The sequence below is a fragment of the Ictidomys tridecemlineatus genome, chromosome 4 (assembly GCF_052094955.1).
Source record: "Ictidomys tridecemlineatus isolate mIctTri1 chromosome 4, mIctTri1.hap1, whole genome shotgun sequence".
Classification (NCBI taxonomy): Eukaryota; Metazoa; Chordata; class Mammalia; order Rodentia; family Sciuridae; genus Ictidomys; species Ictidomys tridecemlineatus.
Genome location: NC_135480.1, coordinates 44225534 through 44249840, shown reverse-complemented (window position 1 = coordinate 44249840; position 24307 = coordinate 44225534). Strand labels below are relative to the sequence as shown.

Below are 24307 nucleotides of genomic sequence, written 5' to 3'. Positions count from 1 at the left end.
CCATACTATATTCTGCCTGTAATTTGGGGGATCCACAGACCTCAGGTTAAGATGCCCTAATCTCAGGAGTGGGCAGTGGAGGGTCTGTTATGGAAAGTGATGGCAGATTTAGGGGTAGAGAACTGAACTAGGAACATGTCTCTTTGATTTTAGTCTCTGCTTCTCTGTGCAGGAGTCCAACACACATTTATTGAACATCAACTATATGCCAAGCACCGGGAAAACAAAGATTCACTTTTACTCTATTTAAGAAGTATTTGCTGTATACCTACTTTGCCAAGCCCTGGTCTAGGTTCTGGGAGTTCAGCAGTGAACAGAGTGGTCCTGACTGCATGGACCACTATCCTGCTCCTAGGGATTTTGTCAGCTCTTCTCCTTGCCCTGCCCTCCCTTCCACTCACTATCTTATTGGGGGGGGGTGATAACGCCATCTCATCTCACTGTGCTGTTCCCAAAGCGCTTCCGTGCACACAGTTGCATTTGCTTTCCTCAGCAGCGCTATGAGGTAGACATTATCATCATCAGCCCGTTTTGTCAGTGAGAGGCGGCTGCTTGTGTCAAGGGCTGGCTTTTCAATAGTTCACAGCGAGGTAGCTGCTTTGCCACGCATGAAACTCTGACTCAGAGGCAGCTTGCTGACAAGCGATTTAATATCAGGCTTGCCTCTTGCACAGGGTGAAGGGGATTTTCCAGGCAAGGAAATTGAGGCTTAGAGAAGTCAAATGCCTTGGTCCAAGTGAGTGCAGACCCTGAGATTCCAGACCAAGTGATGGTTCCAGTTTGCCACACCCCTTCTCAGGAAGGGGTCACTGCAGCAATGGCAGGGAGGATGAGGAGGGTCTGAGAGGGAGGGAAGGAGGCCATTTCAATGGAAACCTTGAGCCCTAACCAGCTGCCTGGGGCTGCTGTGCAGTTTTTGTGCTTGATATCTGGCTAACAGGTTCTCTGAGGCCAAATGGTATGGAAGGAAGGAAAGAAGAAGCTCAGCACCCCAGCTCAAACCTCCAGGGATCCTGGGTGGGGCATTCAGGCAAATGGCCTTCAGATGTCACCCGAGGCACAGAGGAACACTATGATCCCTCTCTTGTCACCCAGCTCCGAAATCCACCTGCTCCTCTGCAGCTACTCTGCCACAGGGCTGTTGCCACTTGAGCTGGAGAACTGTACTGTGGCTGTTCTGTCATGACTCATTCTTCAAGCTCTGGGCAGCCAGCCTACCGGAACTAGAGCGGAAGGCTGGCTCAGCCTGTTCCTGTTTACATGAGAAGGGAGTTTCTGTCCCATTCAGCTTTTCTTCCTTCCCAGTGTGGCCAAGAGTGACCTACCAGCTAAGCCCACACCATCACAGGGGACCCTGCCTGAAAGAACATCTCACTCAGTCCTGCCAGAGCTCTCAGAATTGCTGTCAGAGCCTGACTCGCCCTGAGGGATATCTTGTTCAGTCTGCCAGTTTCTCAAGTGGCGAAATTGAGGCCCAGAGAGGGGAAGTGGCTTGCCCAAGGTCAATGGCTGGAGAATGTCAGAGCCTGGACATTGGCTGCTACCATAACCACCATGGCTAACAGATTCGAATACTTGCCACCTGCTGGTGCAGCTCCCAGCGTTTTACTCGTATGAATACTTCCAATCCTCCAAATAACCCAAGAAACACTGAGGCACTTATTCTTAGTTTTAGAGATGAAGAAACTGAGGCGTAGGAGAATTAAGTCCCCTGGCCAAGGTCTGCTAATCAATGGGTATAAACTGAGACTAGAACCCAGGCAGTCTGCCTCCAGAGCCCACCCTTTCAGCCAACACACTAGATGTGACTCCTCTTTGAGCCTAGGACCAGGCCCTCTGCTTTCCATACCATCTTCAAGAACTCTTCAACAACCGGCATGGATTTATTTCAGATGTCATGGTGTTCAAAATACCTTCATTAGACATTGTCTCCTCTTGTTTACAAGATTCCTGCTCCTACTTCTTGTGGGGATAAAGGGGATGGGGAAGAGGTGAGGTAACCTTGGCCAATTTCTAACAGCTTCCACCTGTGGAGGATTAACTGGAGGGGTGGCTCTGTTAGGTTCTCACTCTGCCTACTCTGAGCCAGGTGCACTGTGAGTTTTGTGCCATTCAATGCTATTCACAGCGAGGATGTGGGTTGACATTATTGTCTACAGCTTACGTATGAAGTCACAGAGGCATAGAGAGCTTAAGTGATTTCCAGGGTCAGAAAGCCAGGAAATGACAAATTGGGATTTAAATTCAGGTCATTGGGCCTTCATATTTAATGATTTTTCTCTTATTCCAAGAAAAGTCTGGAAACCCATACAAGGGATGAGTTGGGGCAGGTATGCCTACCTTGTTTTGAGTTTTGCTCGGGTAGGCCCTGAATACAGAATCAAGGCAGGTGCTTTGGGAGGTGCAGAGAAAGGCAAATGGGTTGAAGAGTCTAGAAAGAATAGGTCCAATCAGCTATTTCTGCCATCATAATATCATACAGTCAGCAGTGCCTTGAGCTCTGAGAGGGAGAGCCTGGCCTTGATGGGCATGGCTGTGGTCTGTGTCCTCACTGGGAATCTGGAGTGGAGATGCCTCATTTTCTGCTGGCTTTGGGATGTACAGCAGGCATATTAGGGGGCAGAGGTTAGGTGGAAGTGAGAGGGTACAGTTGCCCAAGCATGCCTTTATTATTCGTAGACATGTCTGGTGTCTAACGGGCATGACTCCTAGAAGGCACAACAGCCCTGGCAAAGAAAATTTTTAGCTGCTCCTAGCAAAGGTAAACAAATGATGGATTTGGGGTCCTGGGAGTTCATATGGGCTCCCTACAACTCCTCCACCCATCAGTCCTGCTAACCAGTGAGTAGCAAGACCAAGAGATCCACAGAAGGGATAGCAAGATGACAAGGGTCTGGGCTGGCAGTGAGTCTGTCTTGGCTGGAAAGCTGGCTGGGGTGGGGTAGGAAACAGAGGCATTCAGAGGATTCTGAACTATTATGTGGGTGCTCACCATTTATCAGCTACCTGACTTGGGAGGTTTTTTAATTCCTGTGACGGTCTCCCAATGTGTCAATTCTTCAATATTACTTCCACCAATAGGTACAGTCTGTGTTCTCCACCCTGGCTGATCTCTCTGAAGAAGAGAATGTGGCAGATGTGGTGTTACAGGACTGTGAGGACAGGTTAGAAAAGCCCATGTGGTCTTTGCTGGATACTCTGAGGCTGCCTGGTGCAGAGGGGTGTTTTCATAGACTGATGTAAGTATTGACTCATTTAACCCTTACACTGGTAATGACATAAGAAACAGAACTGTCCTTTAAAGATAGGAAAAGAGAAGTGGGAGAGTACATGACTTTCCCAAGGCCATCACAACTTATGGAAGATCCAAGACTTGGATCGAGGCCATCTGGCTCCAGCACCTTTCCTCTTGCGAGACTCTGGGCTGCCTGCCCTGCACTGGGCCTCCACTACTGCTTCCTCCTACCTGAGAAGGAGCTTCAATCCTTTCCAGGACAGAGAGAGCAGGAGCCATCCCAGAATGTGTGTTGAGGGGCACAGGGACAGGCCTTTCCCCTTGGCATAGTCCATCACAACCTGGATGGGGGGCTTTTCTGGAGAGAGAAGAATAGAAAGGTAGGACTGGGATCAAGACCATGGGAAGAGAGGTCTGGGAATGAAGGGCATGCACCCACTGCTTGGTCTGAGTGGGAGCAGGGACAGACCACCATTTGCAGGCATCAGAGAAGCTATGTGAGGGAAGGCGGCACATTTGTGGGCAAGAATGGCACCTGTGCCTGGAAGCTCAAAGCAGGCAGATTTCTGGCAACTTGAACTAGCTCTGGCCAAGAGTACCTATTGACCCTACAAGTTCCACTGTAGCTCCTCCTGCCCCCACCCCCAGTGGCCTTTTTTCCAGGCAGGTAGCTTCCTGCAGTGGCTTGCAGTCAAGTCCTACATTCTGTTTGAGTCCCAACTTTGCTATTTTACTACATGTGTGACCTTGGGTAAGTGGCAACCTCTCCGAACCTCAGTCTTGCCTCTGGAGAAAGAGATGTGCTAAAACTTCTCTCATAGGAATGTCAAGATACCATGAGGTGAACTATACAGAATGCTTATTAGCCTAGTGCCTGGCATATGGTGAATGTTCAATAAATGGCAGCCAGAGTTTAGAGATGAGAGGGGAAGGGGAGCGAGGGAGGGGCCATAGTGAGGATTTCCCTTTCATATGCCAGGTGAGCTCCCAGGAAGACAACGGGTGCCGCACCTGGATGTGGGCAGAGGCTTTGAGGCTGCTGGCTGGGACTGGGGTCTGTGGAGGAAGTGGGCATGAACTAGGGGTGGGGGAGGTAGGGCAGCTTTGTCTCTGTCAGTTAATTAAATCCGGAATGCTAACAAGCTTTCAAAACAAAATGCGACTCAAGTACTCTTTGGATGGGATATATAAAAAAAAACAAAAAACGGTTCTATGAAATTGCAAATAGCTTTGTTGCTGCAAACAAAGGCCCAGTTCTTTGTGCCTTTCTGGAGCTGAGGCCCAAAAGTACAAGGGTGAAAAGGGTCAATGAAACTCAGAGGGTGCACTCCTGCCACAGCTGCCCACGCAAAGATCTGAAAGAACCCACAGGTCCTGGGGCAATCGAGTACCAGAGGCCCCCGACGCCTGAGACTTAAGCACAAATGCATAGAGAGGACAGGAAGACTTTAGACAGCATCTTGTTCTACCCTTTCATTTCACAGATGAGGAAACTTAGGTCTAGAGAGTAAGAGGCAGAATCAGGATTGGTAAGTCTTTAACCATCTTGTTCAACCTTTTCAATATGAAGCTAGCATAGGGTGTTTTAACAGGGGCTGTCTGTGGGTGTCTGGAAGATCTGAGGCCTGAGGCCCTGTGGCAGTGTGAGCTGGCTCCTAGCTTGGGGTTCTTTCGTAGGTCCTATTAAATGCCCTCAGAATTATAGGAAAGTACAGGTGATAGCAGTAGAACAAAAGCAGCCCAAGATGTCCCCTTGACAGTAGTACCAACAAATTCCATGTCACCTGGAGTCATCATATATGGCTTTTGGTAACCCAGAAGACTCATAATGCACTTGCAAGGTAGCAAGAGGCCTGAGGGATCTTGGATCAAGCTGCATGTTCCTGGGCATCTCACTACCTGTAGGCCTTCCAGGCCTTCTTTAAATTCAAAGAGCTGGTCTTTAGGAGACTTTCCAGCTCTAAAAACTAACTTCTGGGGGCTGGGGTTGTGGCTCAGAGGAAAAGCGCTTGCCTAGCATGTGCAAGGCACTGAGTTTGATCCTCAGCACCACATAAAAATTAAATAAAGGTATTGTGTCCACCTACAATTAAAGAATAAATGTTTAAAAAAATAAAAAAAAAACCAACTGCTGTTTTAAAAAAATCTGGCTCCCTTGATTTAGTTTAATTTAATGGCTTCCCTTTGATCTTAGGATAAAGACCAAAATCTTGTCATAGCCAAAAAGAAGGGACTAGCATGCTCTGGCATGCTAGTCCCATTTGTCTCCCCAGACTCCTCCATGACACCTTCCTCCTGGTTGTCTCTGCTCTAGTTTCTTCCAGATCCTCTGCTGGAACTAGTTTGAAACTAGTAGTTCTACCCCAGGGTGTAAACATGGAAGAAATTTTCATATGGTGCCTAAATGAGTATGCAAATCAATGTTTCCTGCAGTGGAGGCATCTGCAGGCCCATTGCTCTGGTAAGCGAGGTGTTCAGGGACATACCGTGGAGCACTTGCAGCCCTTAGGAGCAAAGGATCAAAGTTCAATGGAAGGAGCTTAGGAGCACTCAGTACTGAGTGACAGCAATGAGATTTCACACCATGCACATGCTTTTCAATTTGCAATGGAGTTACGATGGGCCCACAAAATCCACTGTAAGTTGAAAACATGGAAAGTAGAAATGGATTTAATGAACCTAATCTAGTAAACATCAAGCTTAGCTACACTGCACACTCTCAGTTGTTTACTCTTGTGATCTTGAGGCTGACTGGGAGCTGTGGCTTGTTGCTGCCACCCAGCATTGCATTATAATGAATATCACACTGTGTATTGCTAGCATAGATCAAGATCAAAATTAAAAATGGGAAGTTTGGTTTCTACTGAGTGCATATTTCTTCTGCACCACCTCAGGTCAAAAAAACTGTAAGTTCCATGATTGTAAGTCAGGGACTCTGTATTCAATATACACACTTAAAAATATAAGACAAAAACCATTGCCAACCATCCTGTAAGAGCACAGAGAAACAAAAATGCACATTCAACACATGAAGTATGCAGAGAAGGGCATAGCAGTGGCAGATAAACAGGATAAATAAGGGAGGAAAACCCAAGCAGTGAACCACTGAAGATGCACAGAGTGCCACACACAAGACTTGGGCCAACAATGCTCAGAAAGCTCTCAATAAACCCCTCCCCCCTCCCCAAGGAAACCCAAAACAAAGCCAGTGAGTTGGAAGTTGGGCCAATGTCCAAAGGGAAAGAAAGAACAGAAGCTGAAGGCCTTTCATCCTATCTGAACCAGGAACTGGGAGAGCTGGAGAGAGGCCTGGGCTGCTTGGGAATCAACACTCCCAGAAGGGGAAACCTTCATGGATTTAGCTGCAGCACAGCTGACTGTCAAGAAGCCCCTGAATCTCCTCTTCCCTGAGCTGGTTCACCTACATGCCATCTGAGTCATTTTGTGGATCACTAAAGGGAGAGGGAATTCCCTGCCTTGATGGCTGACCCCACAGATGCCTCCATAGGATTACCCAGCACCTACTAAGATTCCTGGATTCCTGATTTAGGAACTGTGTGAGATAGTAAATATCATTTAAAGCTGTAAAGTTTTGGGGTAATTTGCTGTGTGGCAAAATATAACTAATGCAAAAACAGTGTTATGCCTTTCTTTGGCTAATGTGAATTTTCCCTACAGGCTGGACTCCTATTGGAGAGAAGCAGGCCTAAGAGGCTGAGTGTGACCATGGTTGGCCTTGCTGCTGGATGCCAGGATCAACAGGGTGGGCTGCTCAGATTGGCAGAGGGTGGCACTGGGCTGGGAGGGGACAGAAACACAATTCTAAATGGTCTTGTCTGTGATGGAGAAATGGTTTATCTTAAGCTAGGTGATGTTCAACAGGGATGTGGGCAAAAAGATCATCTTTTTAAAGGTCTAACACAGTTAGTCACAGCCCACATGGGGCTGACAGAAGTTTAGAGATGTATAGTGGTTTGTGCAAGATTCCAAGCTCAAAAGGGACAGAATCTAAATTCATTCACAGCCAGGCCTCCTAAATCCAACAATTAGAAACCATAAAAAATGACATGTGAAAAGATTTCATGTTTTACAAACCCCCATTCACATGTATCATCTCATTGAACTCTCAAACGGCCACGAAAAGACGGCTTTTCCCATTTCTCCACAAAGATGTCAGATGGGAAGGCTGGAGAAGTATAGAGTACAGGGCTTGCCCAAACCCACCTATGAGAAGTGATGCCCAGGCCTGGGCCCTTGGAGCCTGATGCCCAGTACCAGGGCAGGCCCACCAGGACAATGGCTCCTGACCTGGCCTCACACTTTGAAGGGCCCTGCTTCAATCCTCCACCAGGCATCCTCCACACAGGTGAGGAGTCCACGGAGCCAGGAGGACGTTTCCCCTTTTAGACCATGTTCTGGGTATCCCAACCCCTCAAATTCCCTGCCCACATTTCCTAAACCTGACTCCAGGGACTGAGGCCCCCCTTTTTTCCCCCCGATGTCTTTGTGAGGGTTCTCCACGCTGCTGTGTGCATCCCCAGGTTGCTAAGGTGACTGCTTGAAGGAGGTGTGTTTGGAGCTCAGTTGTGCAAGTCAGGGTTCCTAACCACATAATGCAAATGAGGAGATTAACCAGCCCTTAAATGCTTTTTGGGGGAAAGAGGTAGGACGACCCTGGATTGAACCCAGGGGCACTTTACCACTGAACTACATCCTCAGCCCTATTTATTTATTTAATTTTGAGACAAGGTCCTAGTGGCTGAGGACCTTACCAAGTTGCTGGCCTTGAACCTGCAATCCTCCTGCCTCAGCCTCCTGAGTCGCTGGATTATAGGTGTGTACCTCTACCTGGCCCAGTGCTTTTTAGCAAGTTTCTAAAGACATGATCCTGGACCTACCCATCCTCTCAGCCACTTCTTTCAGAAAGCCTTCCTTGGCTCACTAAGCTAGGTCTGCAGCCTTCCAAGACATCTTGTATTCTTTGAGAGCTTGTGGGGGAACATACCTGCTTGCTTCCCTGTATCACCAGTGCCTGGCAAGCACTGGGCCTGGAGTGGATGGCTAATAAATTTGAGTTCATAAAAGGGTCTCGGGCTGCCTTTTCATTTGCCCTTATTGGTTTCTGGTGCAAAACCTCATCAGTGGCAAGGCGGAATGGCTGAGAAAGCTATGACCTGATCCTTTCTGCTGTTCAAAGGGACTCACTGTGGGATCAGGAGAGCAAAGCTGTCCTCCTCCAGGTCTTCATTTACTTCATAAAGTGGCATCCGGGATGGGGTGGAGGCCTCTTACTGAGATCGAGACCTTATCCCTGCACTCAAGGAGAGTCCTCTAAATATTCATAATGATACAGACTGAGAACTGTGCTGGGCTGGGCTGCAATCAGCCTTCAAGACACTATGATTTAAGGTGGAGAGTGGAGCCTAGAGTCATTAGCCCAAGAGATCAGCTGTTCCTACTAAAAGGGCAATGCCCTACTCAGGTCTTCAGCATATACTCAAAACCTGGCATAAACCCAACTGGTCGTGATTCACTTAAATCTCAGGACATAACTCCAGCCAGCTTCTAGCTGTAAAGGGCCCTGGGAGTACCTTGCTCTTCAGAGCAGTGTTGTCTTTAGACCTGAACCCTGAACTCCCTTTTCTGTGGCCATGCCACTCCCTACAGTGAGAAGTTCACAGGCTCAGGAGATGTGCTCACCTGTAGTCTATGACCACCTAGTGTTCATACCCTCATTCTAGGCTGTACTACTAGAATTCCAGAGTTCCCTGATCAGATGATCCTTTGCTTGCAGGGGTCTTTCCCTCATAACATCTTTCTGAGGGGAGACATTGACTCCTGCTTCGGTATTTTTAGATTTGATGGGTAGCTATTGGGGGGGTGGTGGACCATGCCTGAACCCATAAACGGATATACCCATATGCATGCAAGGACGCCTTTGCCTTTGCCGTGCAGGACTGAGCACCACTAGGAGCCTTGTTATTTATCTGGCCCTAGTCCCTACAAATGGCAGGAGCCATCCTGTCCTGAGTCTGCCTGCTGAAGGCACTGAAAGCAAGACTTGATGAGGTTCTCCATTCCATGTCCTGGCCATGGCTGGCACCAACTGTTGTCTACCTCCTTTTCCTCCTCTGGATCCCCAAGGAAGCTGATGGGTCCCAGGCTAGGTGAGGAGCAGAGGCCCCTGCATCAGCGGTGTTGCTTGCTTTCTTGCGAATGTGAACACCTACACACAGAAGAGGGGGAGTGTGAGTGTGAATGTACCCAAGTGTTTGGGTGACTGTGAGCAAGAAAAGTGAGCAAGTGAGGGAGAGTGAAAGAGAAGAAAAGGAAGGTGAGCATGTGAAGAGTGTGTATGTGAGGGAGAAGAGAAATGTGTGTGTGTGCAGGTGTATGAGGCACGGAAGGCAACCCAGTTCACACCAAGTGCCTGCAACAGTACCTGGGAAACGTGTATGACTGAGGGCTGGGAATCATGTATGACCGAGGGTCTAGGAAAAGACAGAGAATGCAAAGCAGAGGAGGGTGCCTTCTGCTCTTCATGCATGTGAGGGAGACGGGGTGTGGGGTCAGTCATGGGGGGAGAGAGAGAGAGATTCAACATTGGAATGAAAGCTAGCACAGCTGTCCATCATAGGAAGCCTGCAAGGTGGAAGCAGGCGGATGGGGTGGTGACGGAGGGGGCTGAGCGTGTAAGGAGAGGAAGACATGCAGGTGTGTGTCCTTTGGAGGTGCGTGTCCACCCCCACAGGACTCTGTGAGGCAGAGGCAGGCCATGTGCCTGGATGACTACTCGTGTTATGCCTTTCTTTGCCACGTGTGTACGTGAGCGTGCGGCTGTGTCAGTGAGAGCGAATGTGAGTTTGGGGCCCATGTGGAGATCCCTGGACAGGCCATTCTGCAGCAGCTCAGGGCTGTCTAGGTTGCTGGCCATGCCCCAGGGGGTTTCTATTCCAGGAAGCTCAATCAGAGAGGCTTATACAACCTGCCTGATGCTTGCTCAGGTCTGGGTGACCATGGCTGGGAGTGCTGGCCATGTCGCCCTGCCCGGAGGTGTGTGTGGGAATGAGTGAGTCACCCAGGCATGGCTGGCCCTGGTTCTGCCTTCTTACCCAGCAGGGAAGACAGTGGGGAGGGGGAGAGAGCACTCAAGAGCTGTATTTTACACCATCATTATGCAACTGCGTGCCTTATCCGTGCATTTTTCTGAAGGCTCAGCACCCTGACTCTCTTAGCCTATGTACCTCCAATCCATTTGCGTCCAAGTTACAGTTTAGATGAGTGGCTCTGCCTCACAAACATTTTTGGCAGTCTGCACCATACCAGGCTTGGGTCCACAAATTTATGATGCCACACCACCCCCAGTCCTTTCCCATCCTGTCTTCCTGGCTTTAATTTTCTCTACAGCACTTATGCCTATTTATCATATTATCTATTTTACTTTTTGTCTGTCTTTCCCTTAATAGCAAATGCCTATACAGTGCTTGATCTGTGCCAGGCCCTGTTCTAAACTCTCTATTGATTCATTGATTCTCTCAATAATTCTAGACAGCAGTGATTGTTATTCCTGCCATTTTGCAGATGTAAGGGCCTGAGAGGGGAAGTAGCTTGTCCAGGATCATTCTCCCCATAAGTGACAGAGCCAAGATTGGGTCTGGAGTTCCTAGTCTTACCCAGCCCAAAATATTGTCCTGTGAAGGTAGGGAATTTTCTCCATTTTGGTTCACAGTTGAATCTTCAGTGGTTAGTAATATTGCGTGGCACATGTAGGTGCTCAATTAATAGTAAATGAAGAAATAAGTGAATAAATGTTCAACAGGGAGGACGCAGAGTGGAAAGAGAGGTGCTTGCCTTCAAAGAACTCACAGTCCCACGAAGGAGACAGATAAATAATTATTGCAATAATAAATACCATGTCAGGATGGCATTATGGGACTCTAGGGAGGTTTAAAACTCAGCTGGACCCTGGCAGAGAGGGCTTTCCAGAGGAAGGACACAGGCATGGTGACATTGCCTACCTACTCCCAACTCCTCCCTGGGGAGAAGCCCTCTAAACCCTTTTTGCCTCACAGTCCACAGGGTGCCTGAAGACAACAGTAGTTCTTTGGGGACATTGGAGCAGAACAGGGAAGCAGCAGTCAGCACAATGGCTCTGGAGAGAGACTGCCTGGACTGAATCCTCCCTCTACCAAATACCAGCTAAATGACCTAGAACAGGCAGCCCAACTCCCTGGGCCTTGGTCCCCTCATCTGTTTAACAGGGTAGCAAATGATACCAGCTTCCCTGGGCAGTGCATAAGGCAGGTAATGAGCCAGCTTCAGTGGAGATGACTAATATTCCTTTTCCATTCTACACTGTTTCCTGGCTTTGGGAGAGGAAAGGGAGAGAGTTGGAATCAAACATATTGTGCTTAATACTATAACCTCTCTGCTAAGGATTGATTCCATTTTTTCAAGAATGGCTCAAAGCCAAATTTACCCAGGAACCTTTGTTAGGACAGGGACTATGTCTGTTTTGTCTACCATTATATCCGAAATACCTAGCATAATGCCTGAGATATAGATAAATATTTGTTGAATGAATGACTGATTATATATATTTAACCTCCCAGGACTTCTGCGAGGATAAATATTCATGTTGCTGTTGTTTCCATTTACAGATGAAGGACTGGAGGACCGGCAAGGTTAAGTCACTTGCCCACGAACACACAGCCTGTAAACAGATCAACCAGACTTAAATGCCAAAGCCCGTGCTTTTTCCTCCACACCATGGCTACTCTCTGGACTCCTATACATCACGTCCCACTTTCTGTGGATTTTTTTTCTAGCCAGAGGGGCCATCCCTGATTGTAGAATCATCTCTGAATTCTATGACTCATCTCTGAATCACAGAACTGTTTAATAGTTGAAAGGGACTTTTGATGTCATCCAGACCTCCCACCCACTGTGGAAATTTCCTCTCCAATGCTGTCTTCTCAATACTTGAATGACTCCAGTGATGAAACACTCATTTTCTTCCTCTGGAATCATTAAGTTCTATGACTGGACCACTTTTAGAGACGGAAAGTAAGTTCTGTATCCCTTGGGCCAACAGGTCTCTCTTTCATTTTTACGTACTGGGCTTACATCTGCCTCCTAAGGCACACAGAATGGGTCTGCTGACCTTCCATGTGATGGCCGCAGATATTGAGACATCCCTTCAGAGAACTCTTTTCTTCAAGTTTGCTGTTCTGGTCCCCACAACTCTTCTGTGAGACGCTCAGTCCCAGACTAGCTCAAAGGTCCGTCCAAAGGGAGCAATGGCTCCCCTACTGGACAAGGGGTGAACTGCACCGAAGGGCTCACTAGGCAGGATAGCTGAGGAGCTTCCTGGGGAGCCTGGGCACCAACACTGGTTTGAATAAAATAACTGCCTTCTCTCTCTCTCTCTCTCTCTCTCTCTCTCTCTCTCTCTCTCTCTCTAATCTCTCTCTCTCTCTCTCTCTCTCTCTCTCTTTTAAAGAGTCACTGCTTTAGTGTCACATCTAGTTGTTTGCAACATCAATCTTAGAGGGTGTCACATGGAGACTCCATTCTAAGGTTTCTTACCAATCATGAGGTTTCCGACAAGCTGCTGGTTTAGGACTTCGGTTAGAATTCAAAAGGCTATTTCTTAAGAATTTTTTTTTCTTTAACCAAAAACTTTGGAAGAGGGATATAAAAAGCTGTGTTTTGCTATGGGATTATGATGATTTTCTTTTCTTTCTTTTTCACTTGTCTTTATTTTCTAGTATTGCTACCATGGACATTTGTTATAAGAAAAAAATCTATAAAAAGGAGGAAACATACATTTAAAAATCCTCTCCTTGCCCCTTTCCCTTTATTCCTTCCAAGATTGTTCATCACAACCTGGGTATGTGGTCTCCAACTGGTAGGGCATGCTGCCACCCTGTGGGCAGGAGTGCCTTGGTAACACCTCCATGGTGACTGCAATGGCTGGGGTTCAGGCAGCCAGGCTCCCACCAATGTGGTCAAAGTCTGCCCAACACATCGCTGGTCAGCAGACATGTCCCTCTGAGCCCTCCACCTCTCAGCACAGCCATAGCTGCCCTCTCTTCCTGGCTGCCTAGAGAAGCTCCAATCACTAGCAGGTCAGGAAGACATCAGAAATGAGGAAACTCCCCATTTAAACCCTGGAGCAGCTGCACTGTACCTCTGGACCAAGATCACAGATAACCAGACTTTATTCCAGCCCCATGTCAGCTGGGGCCCTCTCTCTGCTGGGAGACCCTGGGGCACTTGGATGCTGGGGGAGACTCACCCGGCAGCCTCTCACAGCAGCACATGTCCAGGGCCCCTCCCTCGGAGTCATCAGCGTTGAGGCTCTCTCTCTCACTCTGCAGCAGGATGAAAGATATGAGACGAGGCTGTTGAGCCTGGATCAGGACAAAATCCCAAGCGAAGATAAAAAGTCTTCGGCGCTCTGTCCCTTAAGTAGCCTCACCTTATCAGAGGGAAAGACCAATCTATCAAATAGGTTAGACACCTGCAGAATTCTGCAGGTGTCTTCTATGTAGAATCATCATCATCACCATCTTCCCTAATATGGGGGGCTTACTTTGTGCAAAAGCACTTTACAAACTTTACCATGTTGAGTTCTCACCATGACCCCATGAATCAGGGGTCATTAAACAAGTTCAGAGAGATTAAGTAACTTGCCTGGGATCACAGAGCTCATTAGAGTGGAGTTGGGTTTGAAATCATGGATTCCAAGCTCATGTTCTTATTGCTCTGTAGTTCTGCTTCCTAAATCCCGTGGTTTTTGAACCAGGGCTGAGCAAGAAGAGAGGTCTGGTAACCACAGTCCTGTGTCCAGCTCACCAAGACGTGCAAGAGCCGTGGGCCTCTGGCAGTGGAAAGCGGCAGGCAGAATTCTCCAGAAAGAGCTAGAAACAGGAGTGATGTATGTATTTTGCATCTTCTAAATGTTCTCTTTCTGAAATTAGAAAATCCTCTTTCTAGCTCATTAAGGTAACTTATAGGATTGTCCTAGTCTAACTTTCCTTCTTTACCCAAGAAGCTGGAAAAAAATGGTGGAGATCAGTTAGACCCATGCAGGGGATTCAGAACTGACGGACCCGAAGGGCACCTGCACTGCTCACAGGGTCCCCTACTCTGGCAACAGCCTGAAATGCAGGGGAGAACTCCAATGGCCCCGTCTGCCCTTCCGGTCTCTGGCCTGTGGCAGATGTGGGTTGATCAAGGCTGAATACACAAACCAGAGTCCACCAGAACCTCTCTCCTGCACAACTGTAATGTATTCTGGAGGCGTGGAGCCCACAGCTGCTGATGCTGAATCATGGTAGTGGTCATCCCCTGGAGAGAAGGGCCTCAAACGCCTGCTTCCAAGGGCCCCAGAGCGGTCTCATTCCTTCCTGTGCTGAGTCTTGATTGGACAACATATTCATCAAGACCATGAGATGCCCCAGGATCCCTCAAATAAGTCATTACCTTCTGGCTAAGCCAGGGGAATTTTTTTCCCCCTGAAACTGACAATCAAAAAATCTTTAACACAGATGTACTAGCTCATTGCTCCTAAGTCGCCCAGGAGGTCAGCTGTCTCCCTACCCACCTGACAGGGAATCTTGCCTCTCACTGGTCCTGAGGCCTGTTTCAGGTCCAACTGCAGATTTTAAACAATTCAGGGCAGACAGGCCAGGTCAAGGGTAACTCTTCACATTTTGATATTTTCTTCTCTTAACTGACATTGTGTTGTTTTATTTTTTCCTCACTCCAACTGGCAGAGTCTCTGAGTCCCAGGGCCCAATGTTCCTGCAGAGAAAGGGCTACTATCTTCCAGCCAAATGCCATGCAAAACTGTAAGGGCTCTCTTTCTTTGATGGTCTCTGGCATCCACTAAGGTTGGCCTCCAAGACCTTCTCCACATGGCCCCAATGCACATGGCCTATAGAGGTTGCCCAGTTTATACCCTGCACAACTGGATGAGGCAGGCTTGAGCTAGAATCAAAACTGAAATTTGTCACATAACCTTCCTTGAAAAAAAAAATACTTTCATGGCATCCTTTTATACTTAGAACAAATATAAACATCCTTTGGCACAGTTCACTAGCTCTTGTGTGATGTGGCCTCATTTATTCCTCCAGCTTTATTGCATGTCCTTCTGCCCCCAACATCTACACTGCAGCCACCCTGGACAGGGTCCTTCCCTTCACAGTTTTTTTTGCACATGTTTTCTCTGCCTGGACAGCTCCTCCAGCTCTCCCAGTGTTTTTTTTTTATTTTTAATTTTTATTTTACTCATAGCACTTGACACACTTGGGAATTCATTTTAATTTATGCCATTGTTTGATTAACTAGTCTCAGACATTAGACTATGGGCCACATGAAGCCAGGGACCGCCATTGCTGTTTTATTTACCATTGTGTCTTCAAAGCTGAGCACAGTGCCTAACTCATTGTAGGAAGTTCAAGGTTTCCCTGACATTCTTTAAAAAAGCCTCAGGACTTCAAACATAGCCATCATCTGAGATACTCTGTGGCACGTCCTTGTTAAGCTACTTGGAACCCTCCCCCACAGATGCTGACCAGCACAGTTAGAGAAACGCAACCTGGAAGGACTCTCATTTTACAGAGGAGGAAACCGAGGCAGAGGACAGGAGTCTGACTTGCACCAAGCTATAGACTGAGGTTGTGGCCTCAGGGATCGAGCTGGAGAACTCCTATCTCCGACCTGCCAATCATGAGCTTTCTTTATACCAAGGATCATGCTCGCCCAGGAGGGCTGACCCATGACGGGGTGGGGGTGGGGCAGAAAGTCACCAGGGTATCCTCTGGAAGGGACCCAGGTGTGACTCACACCTGCTTTCACACCTTAAGCCTACCAGGCCCCCAGCCGCATTCAGAATAGCTCAGTGCTGCCTGTGTGCAGCGGACTCTATAAATAAGCTTCCTAGAAAATGACTAATTTCATAATCAGAGAAGCAGAAAGAGTAGCACTTCCCAACTGCAGGGGAAAAATGGAACAAGGGCCTGCTGCTCTGCCCGGTGGTAGAGAACTCCAGGAACCCCCTAGGGCAAAGCTGCGCATCTGGGCTATTCAGGGGAGGGTTTAGCAAGATTTTCAAAACAGAGATGGCCCATGTAAACTGCATGAAGAAACCCCATCTCTGGGCACTGCTCTCCTCTCTGCCCACCAGGAGCAGAAATAGCTGCTTATAATGGATTGCTATAGGCTCTCTCTCTCTCTCTTCTTCCATTTCTATCAGCGGGGCGACAGGAGCAGAAAACTGTCCTGTATCAACAGGCAGCAACTTGCTGGGCTGGCCCCCCACTGATGCTTTTAGAACCAGAGAACCCCAGAGATGGAGGTGCTCATTTGACAAGCATCTGCTGAGCACCTCCTGCAGGCAAGGGCCAGAGCTGTCCCTGGAAAACAACAGTGAGCAAGCCAGGCCACTGCTTACCAGCTCCTGACTTTTCAAGGAGAGAGACAAGCAAACATGACTGCACCCGGAGGCCTGCTTTAGTTGATGTATATGCTAAACTAAAGAGGGAGGCCCAGGTCAGTTTGTGGTGAGGGAGCAGGGAGAGAGGAAGTCTTCTCCAAGGGGCAGACAGGACCTGATTCTTTTTTTGAGGGATGGGGGTGGGGGTACTGGGGATTGAACTCAGGATCACTGGACCACTGAGCCACATCCCCATCCCTATTTTATATTTTATTTAGAGACAGGGTCTCGCTGAGTTGCTTAGGGCCTCGATTTTGCTGAGGCTGGCTTTGAACTCATGATCCTCTTGCCTCAGCCTTTTGAGACTCTGGTGTGCGCCACCATGCCTGGCCAGGAGCTGATTCTTAAAGGATGTTTTTAGGTAGATGATGGGTTGTAAGGGAAAGAACTCTTGGAACAGTGCAAATAATAAGAGCAGGGCTTGAAGGCCCAGGATTCATGGAAACTTTGGCACTAATGAGAAGTCAGCTGGTCAATGGGATGGGGAATCAGGCTTCAGTACAGGCACATGAGCAAGAAACGGGCTAGACATGAGGAACCCTGCCCCAGGAGGGCAGCCCTCCTCCACTTGACCGTGAGGCTTCCCTGCATTGAGAGGGGGCATGTGCTCCCCTTGCCTGGACTGTGGTGGGGAGGTCTGTAACAGGAAGGTGGCATATGTTTGTAGAATGGACATTAGATTCAGCTGGTGGCATCTTCTCTGATCCCAAACTACTCCCATTTTAATTGTGATAAAATTCACAAAATTTTCACCATTTAAAGGTGTACAATTTGGAAGCATTTACTACATTTATAATGGTATTGCAGCCACCATCATTATCTACTTCCAGAAAATTTTTATCAACCCCAAAGGGAACCCCATGTACTCATTAAGGAGTCACTTCCCATTCTCCCCTCCCCCAGCTCCTGGCAGCCACTAATTTGCTTCCTATGACTTGCCTATCCTGGATCGTTCATATAATTGGAAGCATTTTGTTTGTTTTCTTTCACTTAGCAGAATGTTTTCTAGGTTCATACAAGTTGGTAGTACGTGTCAGTACTTCATTCCTTTTTGTGGCTGGATAATTTTCCACTGTCCATTTGTCCATTTCCATTTATCAGCTGATAGATTTGTCAGCTGATGGACATTCAGGCTGTTCAGGCTTTTGGCTATCATGAATAGCATTGCTATGAACCAAACTACGCTTTCCCATTATGTTCCCAACAGCCTTATGCCTTTGGGTGATCCTTTCCTTGCCCTGGGCCTGAGTCCTCACCTATAAAATAAGGTGGTCGGACGCTAAGCCCCTTGCAACTCAAATGCCAGCACCTTCATCTGTTCCTTTGTATTGTGGAGGGAATATCACCTTATAGCTTTTCTACCAGTGGGCAGAGGAGCCCAAGTCTGCTTCCAGGATGGGTAACAAGTCAGGTGGAGCTAGGATACTGAAGTCAGGATTCCTGGGTGTGAGACTGAGCCAACCCCAGGCAGATAAGGCCTCTGTCTTGGACTTCATGCCCCCCAGACCCCTCTGAACACTGCTGCATGGAGTGCTTACCAATCTCCTAAAGCTCCAAGTCCTCCAGACATCTCTATTCACTGAATCAAACCTCTCCAGGCCTTTGTTCATGCTTTTCCTCTGTCTGCAATATCCCATCCACTCTCCTTGCCAAATCCTACTCATTCTCTACAGCTCTTCTTAGGCATATCCTCTTCCACGAAGCATTCTCTGATCTCCGAGAAGAACCAAGCTGTCCTGCCTCTGGGTTCCCCACACACCTGGCTTCCACTTCTGTTGTCTCTTACTTTGTTCTGCTGCTATAATTAGCTGTTTATGCACCTGCCTCCCCCACTGGCTTTCTGAGACTCTGGAACATCCTCATTCCCTTCACCACCACTGCCGTATCTAGGCATTCAGCACAGGCCCTGAGCCTATTAATGGACAAGTTAAAGGTCAAATGCAGGCCAGTGGCAGGGTCTCAAGGTTGGTAGCTTTGGATTTTCTGGGAGGGCAGACTCTAGCTAAGAGCTTCTCAAGCTAGAGATGGTGGCCAGATCATGGCCAGGAAAAGCCCATAATGCCATCCAGAATGTTCAGCAATGCAGGAGCAGAGGCCATGCTGGCTTAGTGCAGAAGAAATGATCAGGCTGGTCACCTCAGGCAAGTGAGTAACAAATCACAGAGCATGCAGGTGGAGAAGGCTTGGCCTCCTCAATGGGTGGGCTGTGGGGCACCACACACACTCACCTAGCTCCCTCAAACTTCATTCCCAAGGTGTCCGGATGGGGAAAGGTGCCATCTGAGGCCAGGGCGGGAAGTTTCTCAGCAAAAAGCAAACTGGAGATGTGAATGGAGGAAGAGAGGCCAACTTCAGAACATCCAGTTGGAAAAATGGAGGCCCAGAGAAATGACTTGCCTCAGGACACACGGTATGCTAACAAATATTTTCAGGTAGTACACAGGATTCTGAGATTTACCTCTCTCCTGATCTGGTACCCTGCCTTCCCTTCACCATAGGGAGGACCCTCAAACCAAAGCTCTGTTATCTGGTACTTCTGTGTCACACCCTCAAGCCTTCTAATAAATCTCTCTGCTGCCTAGGTTACTCAGTCAGTTTCTGTTGCTGGCAGCCAAAGAACCCGACTGATCTGTGCAGCAAACTCGGGGAACAGATAGGCTCCGAGCCCAGGACTCCCAATGCTTAGTTCACTGCTATTTCCATCCTTCCAAGCTGCCTACCCTCCTGGCCCAGCTGTCCACTGTCCAGCCATCTGTCCCCATGTCTGAGCAGACTGCAAACTTGGGAGTGTTCTGGATCCCAAATACAGGGTCTGAGTGTTCTCTGGGTGGGATGGACCCAGATGAATGAATTCCCTTTCATCCCTACCCTGGTGATGGATTTGGGGCCTGGGCGTGACTGAATCCTCCACAGAACAGGGATGGAAGGGAACTCATGGGTCCCATGAAAGGGAAAATGGAAAGTCACAGGGCCGGCTCAGCTTGCTGACAGGCTCAGGCAACAGTTTTCTATCTTTTAAGTGAGTCTGATTCAGGGAGTGGCTGAATCTGATTCGGGATTCATTTGCTCAACATGTGTGTACAAAAACCTACTGTGTGCAGACCACATGTGAGGCCCCTGGGAACATAATGAGCTATAAGCATCTCCTGGGGGATGTAGGTTAAAAAAAAAATGGTCAGGGCCAGGGGGCATGTCTGATGGGAGACGTGCAGTCGACCCTGGGAGCACTGCTGAGGTTCCTAATGATGCATAGGAGTGACGGGGATGAGGAGCAGGAGTGACTGACTGCGGGTGGTGTCCAGGCAGAAGGGGGGCACGTGAGTGGGCCTGGAGTTGAGAGAAAATAGGACACATTTGAGGAATGGAAAGACTTCAGTCTGCCAAGGCCAGCAAGGAGAGGGAGTGTGGCAAAGGACAGGATGGTTGCTGAGCCGCTCCTTGGTGATGTTTTCCTTTTCCCTTCCCTTGTTCCCCGATAGATAAGACAGATGTTGTCTAGTGGCCCTGGGGGAGGTTTGGTGACAGGACCAAGGGCATATTCCCCGAGGAGTTGTCCTTCATTTTCTGTGTCCTGTGGGTGCTGAAACCCTTGAGGGGAGTCTCTTGATCAGGATGGTGAAGGTGAGGGAGTGGAGGCCATGTCTAGGCTTAGGAAGCAACGGAGCCAGCAGGTTCCAAGATCAGTGCTTGATGTGTGTGAGGGCCATGGCAGGATCACCTGGGAATGGCTTTGAGGTGCCTGGAGAGGGCCAGATCTTAGACTAGGGTTTCTGTGCTCCACATAGGCAAACCCCACCCAGGGCAGAGACAGCGGACCCTAGAGAGGCCCTTCAGGCTGGAGGGGAAGGAATCTCAGCTTACTCAGTGTGGTTCCCTTGATGGATGGCAGTCATAGCAGCAGGTAGAGACAGGTTCCCGGTAATGACTCAGATTGACTTTACCAGTAGCCAGGGTGATGGGGAGCTCTGAGTGCAGCCTTGTTGCATTTAAGAAACACAATAAGGCATTTCTTCCATACCTGACCAGAGATCTCCTGGCACCAAGAGTGGACTCTTGACCTGGGACTGTCAGGTGTGATAATCCAGGGAAGAGAAAGGGGGTGTCCTGGCCTGGGCTTGCTGGACCACCTGCCCCAGTTGCTTGAACTTTCAGACTGTAACTGTCTCTCCTGCGCCTCCATGACCAGGAAGCACAGTCCCCTGCCTGGATGCCATCACCTCTTGCACCCCTCCTCAAAATCTAGCTCAGTCTTTAAGCTCCAGCTGAATCTTCAAGTCCCCCAGAAAGCCTTCACTGGGGAAGATTTTTACTCGGTTCCAGTCAAGCTGTGTGGCTTTGGGAAAGGGTCTTTATCACTATGGGACTGAACTTTTTTTAATTTGGCCAATAGGGCTGATGATTCTTTCCACACAGGATTGAGGTGAGGTTTACCATCGAATAAGAAAAATGTGGAGGTGACTATCATGGGTTCTAGTAAACAGCACATGTTCAGAGCTATGCAAATGACCAACAGAGGCACAGCACATAAGAGGAATGAGGGTGATGGTGGGGAAGGCGAGAAGGCAGACAATGCACAAATTGCAGCCAAGGGCCAGGACGTTGCATTTAAGAAACACAATAAGGCATTTATTGTGTTTCTTAAATGCAACGTCCTGGCCCTGAACTCTGCCTACCTGCCTTGGCAGTCTTAGTGGGCCAGGCTCTGAACTCTGCCTACCTGCCTTGGCAGTCTTAGGATGAGTGAGGCATCTAAGGACTGTGCATAGTTCTTGGGGACAACAGGAACGAGTTTTCAAGCCTGCAGAAGCCTGTGGTTTGGTCCAAAGATCTGGCATAATTAAATTTACTGCTACTCCTGTGCCTTGAGGAGGTGGCTGCAGGGAGGCGTCAAAGGTCACCATCCTGCAAAACCCTTACCTTGGGTGTGGTAGGGACAGCAGAGACACACAAAGGTTCTCTGCACATCTTGGTCAACACACTAGGACCTGAGCAGCAGAGGCCAGCTGTGTGGGCAGCATCGAGAGGTCAGGGAACTCCAAGCTGAGGCCAGAGCTTTATGTTTTGACCCCATTTTTGGGGTAGAGAGGCAAGAACCTCACTGTGGTCCAGCTCAGGCTCTCCAGCCTCTCCCTGAGGCCACTCCTACTTGCTTTCAAAACCCACATTCTTTTGCTCTCACGGTTGGTTGGTGAGGATGGAAAGGAAGTGGTGACCAGAAGGAGGAAAATGGGCAGAATCAATCTTTGGGTCACTTGTTCAGGAACATCTTCCACAGCCCCCTGCCTGATAAAAAGATGACAATGACAATAGTATCAACAATAGAAAGAGCATCTGTCCCTGGGGAAGCCTTACCATGTAATGTGCTTACGACAGCCATGGGAGAAACACGCTATCATTACCTGCATTTTTCTAGAGGGCAACATGGAGATTCAGAGAAGGGAAGTGATCTGCCCAGTACCACACAGCTGGTAATTACAGATCTGCCCGCCACTGCCCATATTCCTAACCTTTCTTTTCTTCTACTTTTTAGCCTTTAATGAAAACCATACTCTTCAAAGAGGACCAGTATAACAGTTGCTATATGTTCTTTTAGAGAACTCTCAACATAATCCACTGGGTAGCATGTAAGGGTGACCATATTACAGATGCAGAAACTAATGTCTGCTGGGCTCATACAGTGGGTAAGTTAGTGGAGGAGCTGGGGGTACGGGTGGGGGGTTGCCCAACAATCCCGAAGGTGCTCCCTGCTGTGCCTTCCCAGGAACTGAATGACTGGAAGCCCAGTCTTAGACACGACTGTAAGTTTCTCCACTGAAGTGGCACCTCCAGGAACTGGCCTTGGGAGGCAGGTATGGTGGGGAGTGTGGGATGGTGTCTGCTGTGTTCCATCAATGGAGGGACAAATATATTCACTGGTCAAGGACCCACCATCTCTGGGCTGTGGTCACAGGCTGGCTGTATTGTGTGACTGTGGTCCAGTCATTTCCCCTGATCTGAATCTCAATAGCCCCAAAGAGAAATCAAAGGGTAAGTGAATGCCTTTAGGGGCCTTTCCTTACAGGACAGTCTTTGGTTCTGGGACCAAGTGCAAGGAGGCAGATGGTGGAGTGGCAGTGCACCAGCAGAGGGCACTCACAGCAGCAGGGAAGCAAGGCCTTGGTCCATGGAGCCTAGGTAGAGGCTGCCCCAGTACCAAGCAGAGGGGAGGCTGTTCCACCGAGATTATCTGGTGCTGTGGGTGGACTCGATTATAAACTGTGGTACACAGGACCTCAAAGGAAGACCATAGAACTTTGAGGTTCAAAGTTCATCTGGTCTAACCCCCTGCTCCCCAAGACTGCTCCCTCTCTTTACAACCCCCGCCCCAGGTATACAGTTTAATTTACAAGGAGAAAACAGGCAGTCATAAACATGAAAGTGTGATCACACCTCTTATAGGTGTGTTCTGGTATTTCCTTTTAGTGAGATGCTGCTCCTGTCTGCAATGCCTTGGAATGTACTTCCTCTCCCCTGGGAACCACTCTCCCATTTCCTTTCTCTGCCTGGAAAACTCTCCTTTGCTCTTTAAGACCCTGCTCAAATGTCACCTGCAGCAGAACCCTCCCTGTCTCCCTCAGGACAGCTGGATGCTCCCTTTTCTTTTCTCACCTCTCCCGATGGGGATTATCTGCTGATGCCTGTGTCCTTCCTCACAAGAGTGTCCGTACCCAAGCCTGGGGTTTGTAATCACTGTGACTTCCCAAAGTGAGGGATCACTGTGAGCTGGATGCCATGCCAACCACTGACCTGGCACGATGTCACTGTTCCTCACTAGAACCCTAGGCAGCACACAGCCACCTTCCTCCTTCCACACAAGTGGAGATGGGGGCCGGGAGAGACTGAGTCATTTGTTCAAGGTCACACACTTGGCATATTTGAGAGGAGCAGACTTCAAACTCACTTTGCTGCAGCTCCAGGTCCAGGCTTTGTTTAAGCCTCCAGGTTTAGAGCCTCTTGATATGGACCTTCCTGTTTGCCATGCCTACTCTATCTGGCACCAGGCAAATGTTTAAATACTATTTCTCAAAAAGGTAAATGAAAAGTGGATAGAGTTTGAGCATGTACAAATGGCTCATTCAAAACACTACAAAGGTGGTGGGCTGTGACACTGGATGGCCCAAGTGTGAATCGTGGCCCCCCTATTGGCTGGCTGATCTTGGGTGAGATATGTGACTTCCCTGCGCCTCAGTTTCTTCATCTGTGGAGATAACAGTATGCACCCTTTAGAGGTTGTTATGAAGATTAAATGAATTTTGATTTTCACACTCAGTTTTTACAGGTGATACATGTAAAATGCTTCAAACAGGGCCTAGCATATTCCAAAAAATGTCAATTGGCATTTGCCAATAACTATGGTGTAAGTGGTTCCTCATAGCTGGTTTTGATCTATGAGTGTGAGAGTTTATGTTGCCAGTTTTAGATGAAGTCAAGAGTTTTGCTCCATCTTTCCATGCCTCAGTTTCCTCATTTATAATATGGCCCAGTAGTAATACCTAACTCAATAAATCCCTAGTGAGTAAGCCTAATTC

General features: G+C 48.4%; 1 protein-coding gene across 9 annotated transcripts in view; it reads right to left on the bottom strand.

The window, feature by feature from the left end:
- Positions 1-24307, bottom strand: part of Ptpn5 (protein tyrosine phosphatase non-receptor type 5) — a 61243-nt gene that overhangs the window by 25396 nt on the left and 11540 nt on the right. For 5 of the 9 annotated variants that reach the window (XM_040284619.2, XM_078046363.1, XM_040284626.2 and 2 more), the window contains one exon: positions 13536-13611. In XM_040284619.2, coding sequence (XP_040140553.2) covers positions 13536-13611 — 76 coding nt within the window. Of the gene's footprint in view, positions 1-13535; positions 13612-13933; positions 14161-18967; positions 19058-24307 lie in introns of all 9 variants that reach the window. The other 4 variants (XM_078046362.1, XM_040284624.2, XM_040284623.2 and 1 more) reach the window with 3 other exon arrangements.